At 35.5% G+C, this 18,522-nt stretch overlaps 1 protein-coding gene across 1 annotated transcript; it reads left to right on the forward strand.

Annotated features, from left to right (window-relative positions):
* The first annotated feature begins 244 nt into the window (after positions 1-244).
* LOC145664277 (phytanoyl-CoA dioxygenase, peroxisomal-like) lies at positions 245-16,597 on the forward strand. The gene is made up of 6 exons (XM_081730810.1): positions 245-402; positions 6,613-6,809; positions 7,884-8,057; positions 9,754-9,921; positions 11,945-12,076; positions 16,240-16,597. The coding sequence occupies exons 2-6, from the start codon at positions 6,627-6,629 to the stop codon at positions 16,357-16,359; spliced, it is 777 nt and encodes a 258-aa protein (XP_081586936.1). The 5' UTR covers positions 245-402; positions 6,613-6,626; the 3' UTR covers positions 16,360-16,597.
* The last annotated feature ends 1,925 nt before the right edge of the window (positions 16,598-18,522 follow it).

An 18,522-nucleotide genomic window follows, 5' to 3' on the forward strand; every position in this document is an offset into this window, starting at 1 on the left:
GTTTGTGTGGACAGTACCTAATAGCAATTTTCTAATATGACGAACTCGATAAAATAATACCGTAGTGAACGATTTGTTATTGAAAACTATTATTATTTCAGTAATTTCATTTCTTTAAAACTAACTAGTTGGAAATATTAAGTTTTGATATGATACGTGTAGGCAGCGACATCTATGAAGTAACTAAAGAAGAAAAAGAAAGCTGAATGGATCGCCAATTAGCATGCATAAACGCGTGAGCTGCATCAAATCGGCTTATGTGTTAGCCCTGAAGGCGATATATACTTGATAGCTAGTTGATCAGTGTATTTGACCTCAGAGAGTATAAAAACCTAGATATTGGCTAATTTTCAACAGCTTTGGACGTCAGTCTTGCTGTTACTTCTTAAAGAAAGTGTTCTGGTAAGTAGATTCGTTTTTAATAAAATAAAGCTGGCAAAACTCACTTTTTGCATGAAATAAGATATGCACAATTATATAGATTTTGAAAAAGCTGAAAAGAATATAAGTGATAAAAATTCAGTTATCAGAATTCCAAAATTTATTTTTTTTCTTTGCCACTAGAGTACTATCAGTTATATTTTCAAGTTAATATTTCAGTTGAATTCCATTTATGCAACAAACAAGAAATGAGATTTGATATTTCTTTACGATTTTCTACCTGCTGTTATTCGAACTTAACTAGATCGTCCCCATTGTTAACCTAATGTCTGTTTCATTGTTCTTTTGCTTAGGTGATTAATACTTAGTTGAATGGTTGGTTTTGAGCGTAATGCATCTTTTCAGAACTTAGGCTATATGGGACGTGGACCTACAGCTTAACGTAAGACACGGACTAAATGAGCTCCCACGGGAGGAATTGAACCCGGAATTCTCATGCCGAAAGCGCGTATGCTACGAATTTAAAATTTAGGGAGGTCATGTGATTATTGTATCTGAGTAATTTCTCCTAGGAACCGATTGTCGAACTTTCTGATTCACGGCATACTAAAGATTTAACATGAACAGATTCACTACACTCTAATCATATGAAAGTAAAGACTGTTCTCAAATATTAAATGTTATTTTACAAAATAGGATTGTAATAGTATTTAGTAATAACTAAAGCATTAACACACTTGTATATTTAAATCAAAGCAACTCATGAAGCATAATTGTTACAGGTGGATGCGGAGTGTTCGATTTCCATCATTCCCTATCATTGTTAATCTTATGGTAGCTCAACTAGAAATTGTTACAGGAAGTTCTTAAGCTTGTTTAACTCGCGCCCCGTTAGAAAAACCTGCAACCCCTCGTTGATCTACTATATATGGTATACGGACAAAATCTCGCGGCCGAAACATCGCCGCCCAAAATCTCGCCGGCCAAAACCTCGCGGGACAAAATCTCGCCGGGCCAAAACCTCGCGTGGTCAAAACCTCGCCGCCCAAAACCTCGCGTGGCCAAAACCTCGCCGCTCAAAACATCGCGGGACAAAATCTCGCCGGGCCAAAACCTCGCGGGATAAAATCTCGCCGGGCCAAAACCTCGCCGCCCAAAACCTCGCAGGACAAAATCTCGCCGGGCCAAAACCTCGCCGCCCAAAATCTCGCCGGGCCGAAACCTCGCCGCGAATGAAACTTTTCTTTAAAATTTACCCAATGTGTTTCCTAATATGCAATTCCACATTACAAATAATAATAATAATAATAATAATAATAATAATAATAATAATAATAATAATAATAATAATAATAATATACAAAACATCGTGTGCGTGGGCTTTCTCGGGTTATTCCCGTTTCCTCCCACTTTCTTTATTCGATCATTTCCTTCATCCTGGTCATCTACGTCTCCTTTAACCTATAGGACATAATCAAGGGACGTCGTAAAAACTCATATATTATTTCATACTTTCATAAATATTATTAGATTTTTGTTAAAATTTTAAGTTTTTGGATGTTCCAAAGTTCACGAAACTAACCTCGTTAGTTGTCATTACTTTCCTTATGCAGACTTTCTTTCCCTATAACCAGTTTAAAAACATCCTGTCGCCCTACCTTCACATTGAAATCTTCTAATACAGAAATATAATTTTCATATGGTACCGCGGGACTTGGTCAAATACCCGTGATACTTCTTCTGAAACAGCGTCTTTTATACCGTCATCCTTATCATCTGTTGGAACATTTACATTTTGGTCAGGCGAGATTTTGGGTATGGCGATATTTTGGGGCGCGAGGTTTTGGCCCGGCGAGATTTTGGCCCGCGAGGTTTTGGCCCCGCGAGATTTTGGCCCGCGAGGTTTTGGGCGGCGAGGTTTTGGCCAGGCGGGGTTTGGGCCTGGCGGGATTTTGTCCCGCGAGGTTTTGGGCGGCGAGGTTTTGGCCAGGCGAGGTTTCGGCCTGGCGAGATTTTGGGACGCGAGGTTTTGGGAGGCGAGGTTTTGGCCAGGCGAGGTTTTGGTCCGCGAGGTTGTCGCCGCGAGGTTCTGGCCGCGAGGTTTTGTACCCAAACCACTATATATGTCTTTGGTATGAAGGGCCCCAGTTATTATTTTAAGATACATTAAATACTTCACTGTTTTTCTTAAGGCCCGTCTTACTTACATTTCTGTATCCACAGAATATATCCCAGGCCGCTAACTATCCTCTAAAGCAGTGGTTCTGAACCTATTTCCTATCACGACCCCCATTTTATCACATTCCCTTCCAGCGACCCCCTTATAATTTCTGGTTTGTACGTATAAGCTGCGTGGGATTTTTAATATACCTATTGTGGAATCTCACGATATCGATCTATTTCTATAATAGTAGAATCCATTTCTTCTGTATAGTGAATACAGAAACTCCCCTAAAAGCGAATGGATTAAAACCAAATTTGATTAGTTCATTCATATTACAAATGTCGTATACGATTCGTCATGCTATTGCAAAATGGAAGCCGTTTGAAAATGTTCAAAGTTCATAACTCCCTTAATTTTGGCTCATATGATAAAAAAAAATGTGATTTCTAATTTTGGTTTTAAAAAACTGGACAGTTTTTAAAGAAAGTTATTGAGTATTTTTAGACTTCGTAAAGTGCGTCACGACGAGTGAACCGGACATTGCCGCATTAATGAAATCACACCATGCTCAGGTTTCATACTAGCTTTCAATTCTAATTGTATTTCAATATGCAGGTTTTGTTGCATTTGTATTTTTCTGGTATTTCAATATGCAGTTTTCATTAGTTCCATATATTACATCTTTCATTTAAATTGATTTTTAAACAACTCTGCACCAGTTGAAAATGCTTAGTAGACCAATATTTTGTTGTTCCTAACAGTATGTATAAAAATAAAAATATGCCTATTAGAATAAAATTCAAAATGATATTTTAAAATATTTTCCGCTATTAGATTATATTTCTCTCTTCCAATTATCTTCGTGACCCCTCTGAAACCCTCTTGCGACCCCTGTGGGGTCGCGACCCTTCAGATTGAGAATCCCTGCTGTAGAGAGTATTGTAGTGCATGCTGTACTATTGTCTCTGAGGCATGGCCTAGACTGCCGAGGGGAGTGTAATACACATAAGAGCATTAGCGTCCTTTCAGGTTTTGCTTTATATAAAAGGAATGAGAATCACCTATATAAGTACAGTTTCATTTTTTCTTCACTAGATTATTGTATTATTGATTAAAAATGTACAAAAAGTCTCAAATTCAAGGGAAGAATAGGCAATTTTCCTCTCTTCAGCCCCTAATGATGTCCCTGTTCAGAAGGTGAAGTGCATGAAAAAAATATTTTATACACTTTTATGCAATGTTTTATACAGGAGCTAAAAGTACAGTACATGATCCAGAGAAGATTCTTAGGGTCACCTAATAGTCATGCTGTCATTATAATGGTCGATGGAATGTGAATCTGGGATTTTCTAATTATGAAGAGAGAAAGAAGAAAAGAATTTCATGCTGTATTGGATTGCAAATTTTCTGAGAGATGAAGGGTTTGATTTCCACATTATATCTATAATTAAGTAGACGAAATGTTCAGTTAGCGCCTTGCTCATATGCAACCGCATATATTTTACTGTGGTGTTGGTTGCGGTACAATTTAGGAAGAGGGGACTTACCTGCACCGAAGTCGGTGGCCACTTTCTCACTATTTAACCGTTTTAATGTGTGGACGAGTTAAAGTTACAGTTGTGTAAACCACTTCTTTTTTTTTTTCCACAAAATTAAGGCAAAAGGTACTGTAATGAATTTAAAAAAAAGCCTTTTCCTTCATTATTATAACTCCCACTGGCATCTGTTGGCAATGAATCAAGCTCTGACATATATTTTCTGTTAACAGGTATATGTGTTTAACATTGTAAATCATTCTTTTTTAAAAAAGACTTACACCATTGTAATTTTAATAAGCTCGTATAGATTTGAATTTGAGTAGGACGTGAAACACAGGCCATCAGCCTAACGCCTCAGGCCACTCAATTATAGATTTAGTTGTTGTTTCCTTTTCGTTCACAATTATACATCGTGTTTCCTTTCACTATAAAATATTAAGAGGGAGCAGGAGTGGACACAGCTAGTATAGATTAAGAGGCTAAATTTAACATTGGTCAGTCCCGGGTTCGATTCCCGGTCGAAAAAGTGTAACAGCTTTTTCAAGCCAAGCTACCCTGAATGAGGTTTTCCTGGGTTTTCCTCATTCACACGAGGCAAATGTCGGGATAGTACCTAACATATAGGTCCCAGGCCGCTTCCTTCCTTCTCCTATTTTTTCTTCCTTCCCTTTCCCGGATTGTGTGATCGCTGATGGACGTCATCCCTCAAAAAAACGTGAAGGGCTAAATGGCTTTAGATGCCGAAAGCCCAGAACTCTAAATCCTAAATCCTTAACATTGGTCATAAAGACTTTTATTGGAGGGGAGCTCCTCTTTACTTGATTTAACTTTCGTTTGTCCGGATACTCCTCCGAGATGTCCGAACCGTTGTAAATCAAATTTGACATGGTGATTGGAGAGTGCACTGAGTGTCGTAAGGGGTAGCACGTCCCGATCGGATGTACAATCCGCGGCAAAAAAAAAAAAAAAAAAAAAACCTGCAACATGAGGATGTAAGTTTATTGTGAAACTACGCCTAACAGCACAGGGAATGAACATAACGTCTAAGTGGAACAAATCACGCCAGGATAAACCTCGGCCTCCTCCCGTGCACACTTATTTTAGAGCAAAAGACTTCGTCATTTCTCAATAAACTTATATGCTCATGTTGCAGTTTTTTTTTCCCGCAGATTGTACCATTTAGGAATAATCACCGTAAACCAGGAGGACCATACATGTAAACTTGGAAAAGCATTTGGCGCTCGAAATCTCATTGTAAAAAATGGCAACATTAGAAATAGGGCGAAACCCTTTTCATTTTCAATTTATTTTGCCAACACATTTTTTTCAAGGCCATTATTCTTTTCAATAAAGCCGAATTCAACTATTTCTATTTCGTGTTCGTTCACGAAAACAAATGATACACTAAAAAATTCTATGAATAACCAATAAAAGTCGATAGTTTCGCTCCAAATTTACAATTAATGATACCTAGTTATATTTCTGGTGTTCATGAGTCTTAGTGGGAAATATAGCGCAATAATCCATTGTTAAAGACACATACGTTAATGGACTATACGACGGAACTTTCATTGGCACATTAAAGTTGTAATCTATTATATTGACAATCGAAAACTCCATAAGGCAGCGTTTCCCAACCTTTTTCAACTTGCGGCACACTATGGGTGTAACTTGAATTCTCGCGGCACACTCATAGATATTATTATTATTATTATTTGCAAATATAAAATACCATGGTAATTTTTTTCTGTAATTACTGATTATCTTCTCACAGAGAAGAAGGCTCGATTACTGATTTTCCTCTATGCTAATTCATTGTCCTTATTTTTTATAATTCTAATTTTAAAATAGAAAACAATTGCAATGAAATATAAGACTCAGATTTTTAAAAGTACGCTTTCTTTTTCGAAAACTATATCCAGTCTTTCACTAAGAACGAATATCACTAAATAACGAACGAACAAACAAATGTCTTGTACTTTAAACTTTGCTGTTTTAATAAAAACCAATGCATATTATTGCAATCACACAGCTTGCAATGCGTCGAAGTCAAAACACACCTGTTGAACAAAGTGTTGTTCTGTCATTCACGTGCGAATGAGTGTTCTACGAACGTTTACTTGACGCGTACCGTACAAGTGCTCCATTTCTCGGTGTTAGTATGACTCAATTGAAGCGTAACATAGCAGCTAACCGTGGAAATGAGTACGAGCCAAAATACTGTCTGCTACACAGTAATAGATGTAGAATAATATATTAGAATTACAGTAATGTTTTCCATGTTAGAAATTCATAGTAATGTGAAATACAAAAGTATAAAATTTTTTCCTATGTCTTGCAATTTGGTTCCTATAGAATTAATAATTTTGTTTCGATTTCCTCGCGGCACACCAGTGTGCCGTGCACACCGGTTGGGAAACGCTGCCATAAGGCAATCGATAGTGCTGTTAATATAATAACTATTGCTAAAAATAGATCAGGAAAGAAAAGTACTCTTCAAAAAACTTATTTTCTTCTTGTATTTTTCAGAACCTATTAATAAAATGCTGTCTGCTGAGCAAGTACAATTTTACAAAGACAATGGTTACATAAAACTGGAAAATATATTATCACCGGAAGAAGTAGAAGAGATTTCCAGAGAATATGACGACCTCTTTAACAGAAATTCCAACGAGGATTTAGAAGCGACATGGAAAGAAGGGGTTGTGGCACCAAAGAAGACAGTGGTAAGCATAACTATTGTAATATGCTAGAATAGAGGCCCCAAGATGATATATTTTCAACTCAAAATTTAATTTTGTATTGTCGTCGGAACTAAGTCGAAGCCACCATTCATTATGTATAATTTTGGCTATTTTCTATATATATAGAATTTAGGATATAATACTCTGCATTGTGATACAAATACTAATATGAATTTTGTGTCCTAATAGGTCAAAGATGAACTTTCATATAATTACAAAATTTAGTGTATAGCGTGTCTCTTGTTCATGATAGGTCAATGTGACCCACGATCACTGTGGAGGAAAAACTTGTATTGGAATATTGTGTTTATCCAGTGAATATGTATCATGAGATTTGATAGGGCCATTATATGGCCAAGGTGATCCAACCTCCGTAGAGGTATATTTTATGTTATTTTTTTAATTAACCGACTTCTAACAAGAAAAAGGCAGATCTCAATTCAGCCTGTTTATGCATGCTTTCTGGACATGTTCACGCATAACTTCGACATATGTGCAATAATAATGGTGTTTGTTTGTTTGAAAAAATATACCTCCCGATAGTCTCATGTAGATGTTAGGATGTGAATGTAACCTTCGGAACTAGACCACGGAACACCTCAACTAATTAGAGCAAAGTAACATAATTACAGGCAACCATGCATTCTTCGACGTGATTATAGTTGCATAACAGGACAGGGGTTCACTGCAAAGTTTCGGAACTCAGTAACATTTTAAGAAAACAAGTAGGCTAAGTGTGTGAAGTCTCTTAAGATGATTTTGAAAAAGAAATAAATATGTGCCTACATTTATTATTATCATTTTTCAATCTATAAATTTCTTAATATTTGTCAACTTTTAAGTAATTTTAGACTACTTTGTTCATGTACAGATAGACTTTAAATTTAAATGGTTTATTCTAGACTAGAGTCACAGTGGTAGAATGCTCACTTCTAAACTAAGAGGTCCTTGGTTCGTTCCCAAGGCTGTGAGTTTGGGATATGATGGGATAGCTAGTATGGGATGTCAATTTTAAGATTTCATTTTTCCTAATATACACTATTTTGTCCCTTACAGGTTAAATCCATTCACAATCTGCAAAATCATTCTGCTGTGTTTACTCGTTTTCTAATGAACAAGAAGCTGTTGGACGCATTGGAACAAATCATGGGTACTCCAAACATTCTCCTTCACCATACAAAGGCACATGTTAAGCCACCTGAACAAGGATCTCCATACCCAATGCACCAAGTAAGTGGTAACATATATCAAATAAAGTAGAAAGCTATTATTAATAATTCAAACGTTGCAGGTGTTTGTCTAATATAATACACGACTTATTCGTATATAAAGTAAGATATTGCGAAAAATTAACCAAATAACTTTGTGGTCCCATTATATTGACCTATATTGAATCAATTTGTTAATATTTTCTCAGTTATTAAACTACGAAATGCTGCACTCTTTAGTTATTTTGTAATAAAAATACAATTGCTACAATCGCAGCGAAAGTGAATTCTCATCTATTTTATTTATTATTAGGGGATATGAATTTGCCGGAACAGAGTTGTAGACGTATATCCGGTACGTCTGGGAACCCTACCTATGTGACTTCTCTCAAATTGCACCACCGGTAGCGAACAAACAGAAAGAAAGGAACATGGACAGAACTTTCTATAGTAAATGATATGAAGTTATAGGTTATACAAATACATCATCAAAATATATGTACGCTCAGTTCTGGTGCTAAGGGTCCTTGGTTCGATCCGTTATGTTAGTTTCTGGTGGATAATATCATGGCTGTGGTTTTTCCCCAGGTTGTCCCGTTTACTCCTACATAATTGTTCCATCAAGTCGGATTGATCTATCTGGCCATTTACTTCCATTAATTATCCGTTTCCTTTATACCTATAAGGCGTGAAACTAAAAATTGCTTTTCATTTAAAGAGATTTACATAAATAATAGTGCCTTAAGATTAAAATGGATGATGACTAAAAGAAGTATTAATTGCATTTAAGGACATTTGTACGATATTTTTAACAACATGAAAACAATTATAGTTGGAATAAAATGAACTCAAGAAACTTAATTTATCGACAATGAGAAAGCAGAACAGAGTGTCAAGTTTATGGTACTTAATACTGAATATATGAAATGTGAATGCGAAATAGAAGCAAGGATAAGAATGGTGAAGAAAAATCATCAATTTTTGCCCAAATATGGCATCTCCATAGTTCTTAACATTTGAAGACTACAGGGGAAAAAGGAGGAAAGTCAGTTTTTATTACTTTACAGAATTGCCCTGTTTTCCACTAACTAACCTGCTTCTTACCTTGTGGGCGAAATCTTTAGCATTAAATTTCTTAGTTACTAACCATCTTCTTACTGTTGGATTTAGTCCATGCAAACTACACCTTTCAGGCTACATAATTCTGCTGTTAACTCGATTTCGACCATTTCTTGACTTACCTCCTTTCCCCCCTGTGGTCTTTATTTTCTTTCCGATGTCTCTTCAAATGATGTGTTTTTCACTCAATTTCCTTCTGTAGTTCAACTATTAATTACTGACATCTTCGTCGATCTCTTCTGACATCATCGACCTCAGAGCAGACTAGTGTATAATGTGACGAGGTCCCAACAGTGTTGGTAAAGCAAGAGCTGTCATACACTTTACAAAGCTAACTTTGATTTCTTTATTTGGTTTATGAGTTTAGTGTTCCTTTCAGCAACAAGGCTATGAGACATGGGTCTACAGTTTAACGTGGAATCCGAACCGCATGAGCTCCCGCTGAGAATCGAACCCTGGTCTCCCACGCCAAAGACGCGCACTCTAACCGCTTAGTCACGAAGGAGCTCAGCAAAGCTAACTAACTAACTAAATAAATAAAAGAGTTGAAAGCATTTTATAGTTTATGCTCTACATTTCTTGTGCTTACGTTTTTACAGGACTATGGTTACTTTCCTTACAAAAACCACTCATTGGTAGCTGTATTTCTCCATTTAGATGACACAACCCCTGAGAATGGTGGTTTGGCTGTATATCCTGGTTCTCATAAATTAGGGCCATTGGAAGATATGGCTAAGGACCAAGATAACTTCCATTATGTTGATCAGGTTACTACATTAATTTTACACCATTATACTATTATCAACATTTTTAAAATATATATATACCTAGTAGATTTTTTATACATTTTTTTAAAAATCAAATGCAGTTTCTACTTATTACCTCATTCTAAATTCTGTTAGTTTTAAGTCTATTAGAAAGTCCGGTACAAGTTCATTGACTAAAAGACATATGTTTTCTGTAAAAGATTTTCCTTCACTAACATAGCTATATTCTTTACACTGTCATTCAATGATTCTTTGTAAGAATAATGTATCTTTGGATAGAATAGGCTTCAAATCTACGACTGGAGCTGCCTCAAATCTACATCTAAGAGTTTTGGAGATGGAGATACCTTTAAATTATATTTCTCTTAAGGCTCTAGTTTTTACAAGACCAGATATTCCACCTATACTCACCAAGATGATTTTGCTTCTCTTTAAGAGAGCTATCATCCTTTAGTTTATTATAATGCTGAGAAAATATCCAGATAGTATATAGGTGATAGTAAAAGAAAAGCTTCCCGCTTTTAAGTTATAATTTCATAATTAATTTTTTCCCATTACACCAATTAATATACGCAAGCAATCAAAACAATAAACTGGAAGATATAGGAGATTGAGTTTGCCAAATCTTACGTTTTCCTGTAAGTTTTACATTTCTCTGAAAAGGTTTTAGATTTCTTTTTAGATTTTCAGTGAACAAAAGAAATGATAGTTCTGAATACTTTTAAAGTGTTTTTATAATTAACTGTATCTTTTTGTAAATAAGGGAGCGGATTTCTCACACTGCTAACAATGAAACCCAACAATATGACTTCGTATTCGAAGAGAAAAACGAGTTTCAATCGATTGTGATATCTGATGCCAGAAACAGAAGCTACTGTGAACTAGCAATAGCAGAATATACTGATGTCAGGAACAGAAGATACTGTGAACTAATAAAATCAGAATATACTGATGTCAGGAACAGAAGATACTATGAACTAATAAAAGCAGAATATACTGATGTCAGGAACAGAAGATACTATGAGCTAATAAAAGTAGAATATACTGATGTCAGGAACAGAAGATACTATGAACTAATAAAAGCAGAATATACAGGTGTCAGGAACAGAAGATACTGTGCACTAATAAAAGCAGAATATACTGATTTCAATATGTCCTGCAAGTATTTTTTGAATGTATAAAAAAGGATGTGAGACTGTTAAGAGGCACAAAATCTTCATTAAAATATAATTAAAAGGCAGTAAAGATACTTTGTTGGTTGGATTTGAATTTAGTGCCCCTTTCAGCATCGAGGCTATATGAGACGAAGACTTACAGCTGCACATGGAATATGAAGCATGAACTTCCACCGGGAATTGTAATTTACTTTTTTGTATTTTAAATGTTGGAATTGTTTTTAATGAAATTGCCGCATCTTCGAACCAAAATTATTCTATTATGTGAAACCACATGTGTTTGTTGTATGTAAATTCTGAATAGCATGTATTTTCTTTTTTCCACCGTGAAACCACACGTGTTTGTTGTATGTAAATTCTGAATAGCATGTGTTTTCTTTTTTTCACCCTAAGAACCGTAAAAATTTCCGTCTCTTCTCTCAAAGATCTGGAAACCGTATTGGAGATCAAAACTCGTATCTTCCACAAGAAGTTTATAAAAAGGGTTCACAAGTCTTGAAACATACTTTTGTACTTTAGTATTTCAATCTTTTGTTTTCACATGTTTTTTCAAGTCATAAAATGCCGAAAAAGAATTGTATCTAAAGATCAAAGCTTGCTTAGAGACTAGTCAGAGTTCCTCAAAATACTCAAATACTCAATATTATGTTTAAATTTTTATATTTTTAATTATCTTTATAATCAAGGTTAGTATATCTGTATAGACTATACATCCCTTCCAGAGAAAGAAAGAAAAAATGGTGTACACAGATACTACAACTAAAATACAAGTAAGTTTCATTTTATTATGTTTGATATATCGTCATTATGATGATCAAGCCATAATTATATTGTTTTCTCTTTTATAGAATAGATTCCCCATTGAAAAGGCAACTCCTGTCTACGCTAAGAAAGGAGAAATTATAGTATTTTCTTATTTGACAATTCATGGAAGCTACTTGAATCTGTCGAAAAACCCACGAAGGATGTTCCTAACACAGGTATGTTTTTCACACTAAAAATGTTCTCAGATGAAACAAGTACAGTAAAACTGAGCTTAAAATGTTTTCATATAAAATACGATGGGTGGTTAGTCTTTGGTATCATGTTAATATTGTTAGTAAAGATATGGAAAAGGGGTAAGAACAAAAAGATGCTTTTAGGGTGGAAAAGGGTGTATTTTTTGGGTCAATTGAGCTGTCAAGTTATGGCACAATACTTAGGAGGAAGATGACGATACTTTGTAATTTGACAACTCTTTGGTTTCACTAAATTGATCAAATTATATACGAAATGCACACATAAAGTACATGCCGTTTTGCCGTAGTTCATAGATTAATGTAATTACACCTGTATCAACTCCAGATTTTAAAGCCTACCTATGCAAAATTTCAAGCTTCTAACGGTGTTCGTTTTTAATATATTCCCTGTGAAAGAAAGATTTTTGTGATATTGACCTGAAATGATGGAACATTTTCCACTCATTTCTCATCTTATTGTTAGATCAAAACCCAGAGCCATATTTAGCACACAAAGTGAAACTATAAGTTAACCACGTAACCACAGGTGAAAAATGTCTTTACAATCACAATTGCAGTCAAGATCATTATTAGATAAATTGTTAATTGAGAAAAATACAATTTATTACAAATTATAACTTGGACTTGGATTTTTACGGTCTAAAAACTTCGAAAATATGCATGCATTTATACCTCTAAAATAGGAAAATCTGACTAAACACAACCTAAAAGTCACACTTTCCAGTATTAGTGAACTTGACTTTAGGCATCTTCAAACTATTCTCAGTAATACCAGGTAATCTGATAAAAAAACTCCAATGAATCTCAAATATCCCTCATATCTGATAAATACCTACGCTCAATGTAGAAAGAAAATAAAAGTATTCTAGTAAGTACCAGTGATGATTTCAGGGAATGACCCGGGAAGATGGTGATTCTCCTGGAATCATATCTCTAATCGTACTCAATTTGGATTATCAGTATTTTCATAATACTATTTTAATCCCTTGATGTAGATGGTAAAAAGTTTCTTCCAATATGCAACCAAAAAAACTGACCTTCAGGTATCATTATAGGTGAAGAGACAGGTTAAAATGACAATTTCTCTTTACAAAGTGTTTAATATTATGCCAGATCAAGCACACTGTACAATATTCCTTGAAAGTCCCTTAAAATTGGACTAGAAATAAAGTTCGTATATTTCAAGAAAGTTACGTGTTGTCAATACCGATAAATACGTATATTTCTGAACAATATGTGAAACTTATCCCAAACATGGTACCCCTTCGGGAAACTATGGTACAATTTGTACCATATGCACTTTTCATGGTACATTGCGTTATTTCTCTTCTATTTGAGCTTTTTCGTCCGGTTTTTTTGTTTTCCAAGTCCAGAGGCCTTGTAAAAGACATTACGTATGGTTTCAGACCGTCCTGCGTCCAGACATAGGAGGTGATGACGTCATAAGTCAAAAATTTCTTTTCTCATTTTCTAAGCGTATGTTCAATATTTTTTGGCGGGCTTATTTTTCTACATAGAAGATTGAAATTTTGCACAAACATTCAGTCCACCGAGTAGTATGTATCAGATTTTTTGTTCCGATGTCAGTGCTAAAACAGGGAGGAACCAGAGGGGCAAAAGGGTAAAAATAGGGATTTTTTACCCCAAAAATCCCGTTTTTCGTCATTTTCCCACCTTACATACATGATAGGACCACGTGAGTCATACCGTCTGAAAGGCAGTTCCATTCTGAAGAGAACGACGGTCGAATTATTATCCTAGGGTAATTAGGGATGTCTCAGGGAATTTTTAAAAAATATACTTCTATATAGGGAAATATAGGGCATTGTCGGTGTATATATTTTTGGCGGGCTTATTTTTGAACGTAGAATATTGAAATTTTGCACAAACATTCAGTCCACCGAGTAGTATTTACCAGATTTTTTGTTCCGATGTCAGTGCTAAAACAGGGGGGAACCAGAGGGGCAAAGGGGTAAAAATAGGGATTTTTTACCCCAAAAATCCCGTTTTTCGTCATTTTTCCGCCTTACATACATGATAGGACCACGTGAGTCATACCGTCTGAAAGGCAGTTCCATTCTGAAGAGAACGACGGTAGAATTATTATTGTAGGGTAATTAGGGCCGTCTCAGTGAATTTTTATCCAAATATACTTCTGTATAGGGTAAAAGTGGGGCATGGTAGGGAAATTTTTTCTGGCGGGCCTATTTTTTCACGTAGAAGATTGAAATTTTGCACAAACATTCAGTCCACCGAGTAATATTTACCAGAAGTTTTTTTTCGATTTCTGCGAAAAAACAGGGGGGTCCAGAGGGGCAAAAGTTGAAAAAAGGGAAAATTTGCCCCCAAAAATCCCTTTTTTCAGGAATTTCCCGCCTTAGATACATGATGGAGACATGTGAATGGTACCACCTGAAAGACAGTTCTATTCTGAAGAGAATGATTGGCGGATTATAGTCCTAGGGTAATTAGGGATGTCTCAGGAATTTTTTCCCCTGAGATCATAGTGTTTTATGGTATTTTGGGGCATTGTGGGAATTTTTGATAAAAATCCTCCCGCCCTTACTATTCAAGATAGAAACTTGAAATTTGGCACACACATTCAGTATACCAAGTACTATTTATCAGATTTTTTTTGATGGCTACGATCACACAGGGCGGTCCAGGGGGGCCAAAGTTCGAGAAAAAAATTTTCCCTCCGAAATTTTCACTTTGACATTTTTCCCGCTTCTGGTATATGGTATGAGCATGCAAGTGGTACCATTCGAAAGCCAGCTCTATTCTGAAGAGAATGAGGTATGAACCATGATCCTAGGATAAATAGTGACGATACAGTAGCTGCTTGACTGAAAGTCTAAAAAATAGCCCAAAAAGCCAGGATCCGGAAAGGGTTAAATCAGTTAGAACTCAAATATGGGCTAAAGATAATATGGTTCAAATATACATTTTTATGACCATCAAAAACCGTATTTTCGTGTTTATAATAGTCAGAAACGTGCTTTATATTTCATTAGAGATGTAAAAATATGCCACAATAAAAAATATGACATGTGATAGAAATCTGAGCAATAGTTATAACTCTGAAAGAACAAGGTATAATTCACCAGAGATTCTATACATTTATTTCATTTTACCATATTCTGGTAAAACTGGATTATTTGCCCTGAGTGCAATAGTAAATTCAATGAGTGATTGCCTTTTTCCATAAACGAAAATCGCGGAAAATAAAAATGTAAGCTTGGGGATCATATATGATCCTTCTTATCACGTAGATGCCTTTGGAAAATCTATAATGTTGCTATAGAAATTTCGTGTCTCAAGTATCACAATCCAAGTTTCGGTTGCACTATTCAGCGATATGCTGTTAAAGGAAGGATCGAATTTTGTTTTCTTTTTTTACGCCCTTTTACAACACCAAGGCATGAAGTATCAGGATGTACTATTGTCATGGGCTCCGCATCGGTGGATATAGCCTGGGACTGGGGACCTTGGTCAGCCAGTTTTTTCTGAGACAAAAATAATTAAAACTATTTGTATATTTTTGAAAGTTTACAGTAAACTCATGCTATACCAATCATAGTCTGGGTTCTGGCTGGACTCCCCAGGTTTTATCTTCTAGATCCGCCAGGGCTCCGAGTCACGATCGGGGTTTAAATCTCGTGCTATTCCGGGATCATCATGCTAGTTGAGTTGATTTTGAGTTTAACGTCCATTTCAGCAGCGAGGTTATATGAGACGGGACCTACTGATTAATGTGGAATCCAAACCACATGAGCTCCCGCCGAGAATCGAACCCGTATCTTTCATGCTAGATCATAGTATAGTTCGTTCCTCACACCACACTACTTCATTTTTATAGAAGCTGGATTACAGTCTCGCACTAGCGGTTTGGAAAGAAAATGATTTTAAACTTTCATTGTATATAAGGTTCATAATTATATTACGAACAAAAAGAAACTTTCGTAGAGAAGGAGAATAATATTATTGTTGTCCTATTCCCCTTAAATAACGCCTGTATCGCATAGTCTGGAACCTTGAGTTCAAAGACAACAAGGGTTATCGTAATGTAAGATAGATTGGTAGGTAGTACAGAATAATTTGCGGATGTTTTCTTGATTTTTCAGTTGATGAGTGCTGAGGATGAGCCAACGAAAATGATTCACTTATCTCCTGGTCAAGGCTTAGTGTTGAGGGGCAAAAATGTTTGGAGAGATGCCAATTTCCAGAGACGACATGAAGCCTAATTGACGCGGTGTTATGACGTAGAAGAAACCAAGAAGTACACAAAATGTAATCTCGAAATCATTACGTCATTATAAATAGTTAAAAATTATGACTGCAATGTGTTTGTTGTGAAAAGTGTTATACATGTTTTTTATTGCTGTTCTCAAATACGATAACCTTCTGTGTAAATCCCGGATTTAAATTCAAATAAAACATTTTTATAATAAAATTTAAAGTACTATTATTACTAAGCTTAAATGAATTTCATTTTTCGAAACATTTTATGAACCGAAAGAGATTTTGTATAGTATCCAGTTGTTATTATGTTTCCAGATTCATTGAACGTTGGATGGGAGTTGAAGTTTAGTCATTAAAATCGAACATTTACAATTTCTTACCTTTCAAGACATTAATGTGACCGAATCATGACAATACTCATAGTTCCATACGTTCTGAGATTGATCTATAAAAATAGCAATAAACAAGAAATAAATTGTATTTGCTTTTGTTGTGATTTCACTGAACATTCGCGAAGTTATTCTTTTCCCGGTTACATAAAGACATGTATGTTTAACCAGTCTTCAGTAGCACAATTGAGTTCTAAACGGTCAAATTTGATTCCTCGAAGACGTGACTTCAGATTTAGAAATAAATAGAAACGCATAGGATTATATTTGCTGAAAATGGGGGATGATGAGTCTCTTCTAACTAACAATGCCAAATTGCATCCTGCCCAACAAGGACCTTATTAGTTGGGACTTTGCCACGGAGGAACACACCATCACTGTTCAACTTCCCTTGCCTCTTATTCTTGAAGATTTCGCGCAAGTGGGACTAATCAGCTATGGTAATGATTATAAACCAATACGTAGTACACTTTCACAATCATAAAATATAATGCACAATATCTCTTTAGCAGAGAGTCTTGAAATCCCTTAGTGTTTGAGAATTGAGGCCTTCATACTTTGGATTGAATTTCTTGTAATACGAGATATTGATCTGATGTTATAACATGTATCTTAAAGTAGTCCCAATCCGTATTCATTAGTTGAAATGTATTACTTAAACATTGTATTCAATTGTGGAATCCGTTTCCTTCCACTTTCTTCATTCCACCATTTCACTCATCTGTCATCATCGGTGAAAAATTCTTCTTAGAGCAAAGAAAGAAGCAATCCTTGGTACAGCAAGATATCATATTTGTTTGAAGACCGTTGCCAAGAAGAGACTGGATGCGAACACTAACCTTGCAGTTTTCTTTCCGATCTCAGGTGCAGCACATCAGCATTCCTTGTGTGTTTATTTACAAGTGCAATAGTGGAAACATGTTGAACTACCTCCTATGGGGTTGGAAAGTACAAAACAACACACTTGTACCAGTTATAACATTTGAACCAACTGTTCCTGAAAGCCTTCTGAAGCAGTTATGTGCAACTGTAAAATTTCATGTGAAAGAAATTGTGAGTGTAAAAGCAATAAACTGAATTGTTCATCTATGTGCGGTCAGTGTGCGAGCATGGTTGTAAAAATGAAATGAAATCTTTAAGTTTTACGTCCCACTGTTATGCCGGTTAGGCTAAAGGAGACGGTGATGACGAGTAATGAATGAAATTGGTGGAATGAAGAAAATGGAAGGAAACGGGGGAACCCCGAGGAAACCCACGCATACGGTGTTTGTCCACCACAAAGTTCACTTGGCGGGGGTATTGTTGTAGTAAGAACCAAATGGCAATTGAAGAATGATAGTATGATGAGACAAACATAATAAATTCAACACGTGCTAATGAAAATGGCATTGAGGTCAGCATCGAATTAAGTTCTCCACCAGCACAACGTAAGCGTCCGAACTACTGTAAATGTGAAACAACAGGTGCTATATGTACTGTAATATTCTATGTATTTAGAGTATTACCCTTTCCGCGCTAATTTATATTATCGTAATTTTAGAGTTCTTTTTATATTATTATTAAACACTGTTTTCATTCACTTTAGCTGTACATATTGCTATACAAATGTTGATATAAGGATTTTAATATTTGATAGTATTTCGTACGTTATTCATAACGGTAGTTTATATATTAAGAAGTGCAAAACCTTAATTCAAAAAATTATTGAAACATCAAATGATAGAATTCCAAATAGCTGTCATAGCAGGTACGTAACTATCCTTTCCACTCTAACCA

Source organism: Thermobia domestica, chromosome 11 (assembly GCF_964235325.1).
Source record: "Thermobia domestica chromosome 11, izTheDome1.hap1.1, whole genome shotgun sequence".
Lineage (NCBI taxonomy): Eukaryota > Metazoa > Arthropoda > Insecta > Zygentoma > Lepismatidae > Thermobia > Thermobia domestica.

What these genes read in the sequence shown, in the direction of transcription:
- LOC145664277 (XM_081730810.1), top strand. Translation starts at nt 6,627, where the DNA reads ATGCTGTCTGCTGAGCAAGTACAATTTTACAAAGACAATGGTTACATA. An exon ending in ACTTCCATTATGTTGATCAG is followed by an intron (nt 9,922 to 11,944) that starts GTTACTACATTA and finishes TCTCTTTTATAG; the next exon opens with AATAGATTCCCCATTGAAAA. An exon ending in GAAGGATGTTCCTAACACAG is followed by an intron (nt 12,077 to 16,239) that starts GTATGTTTTTCA and finishes TTGATTTTTCAG; the next exon opens with TTGATGAGTGCTGAGGATGA.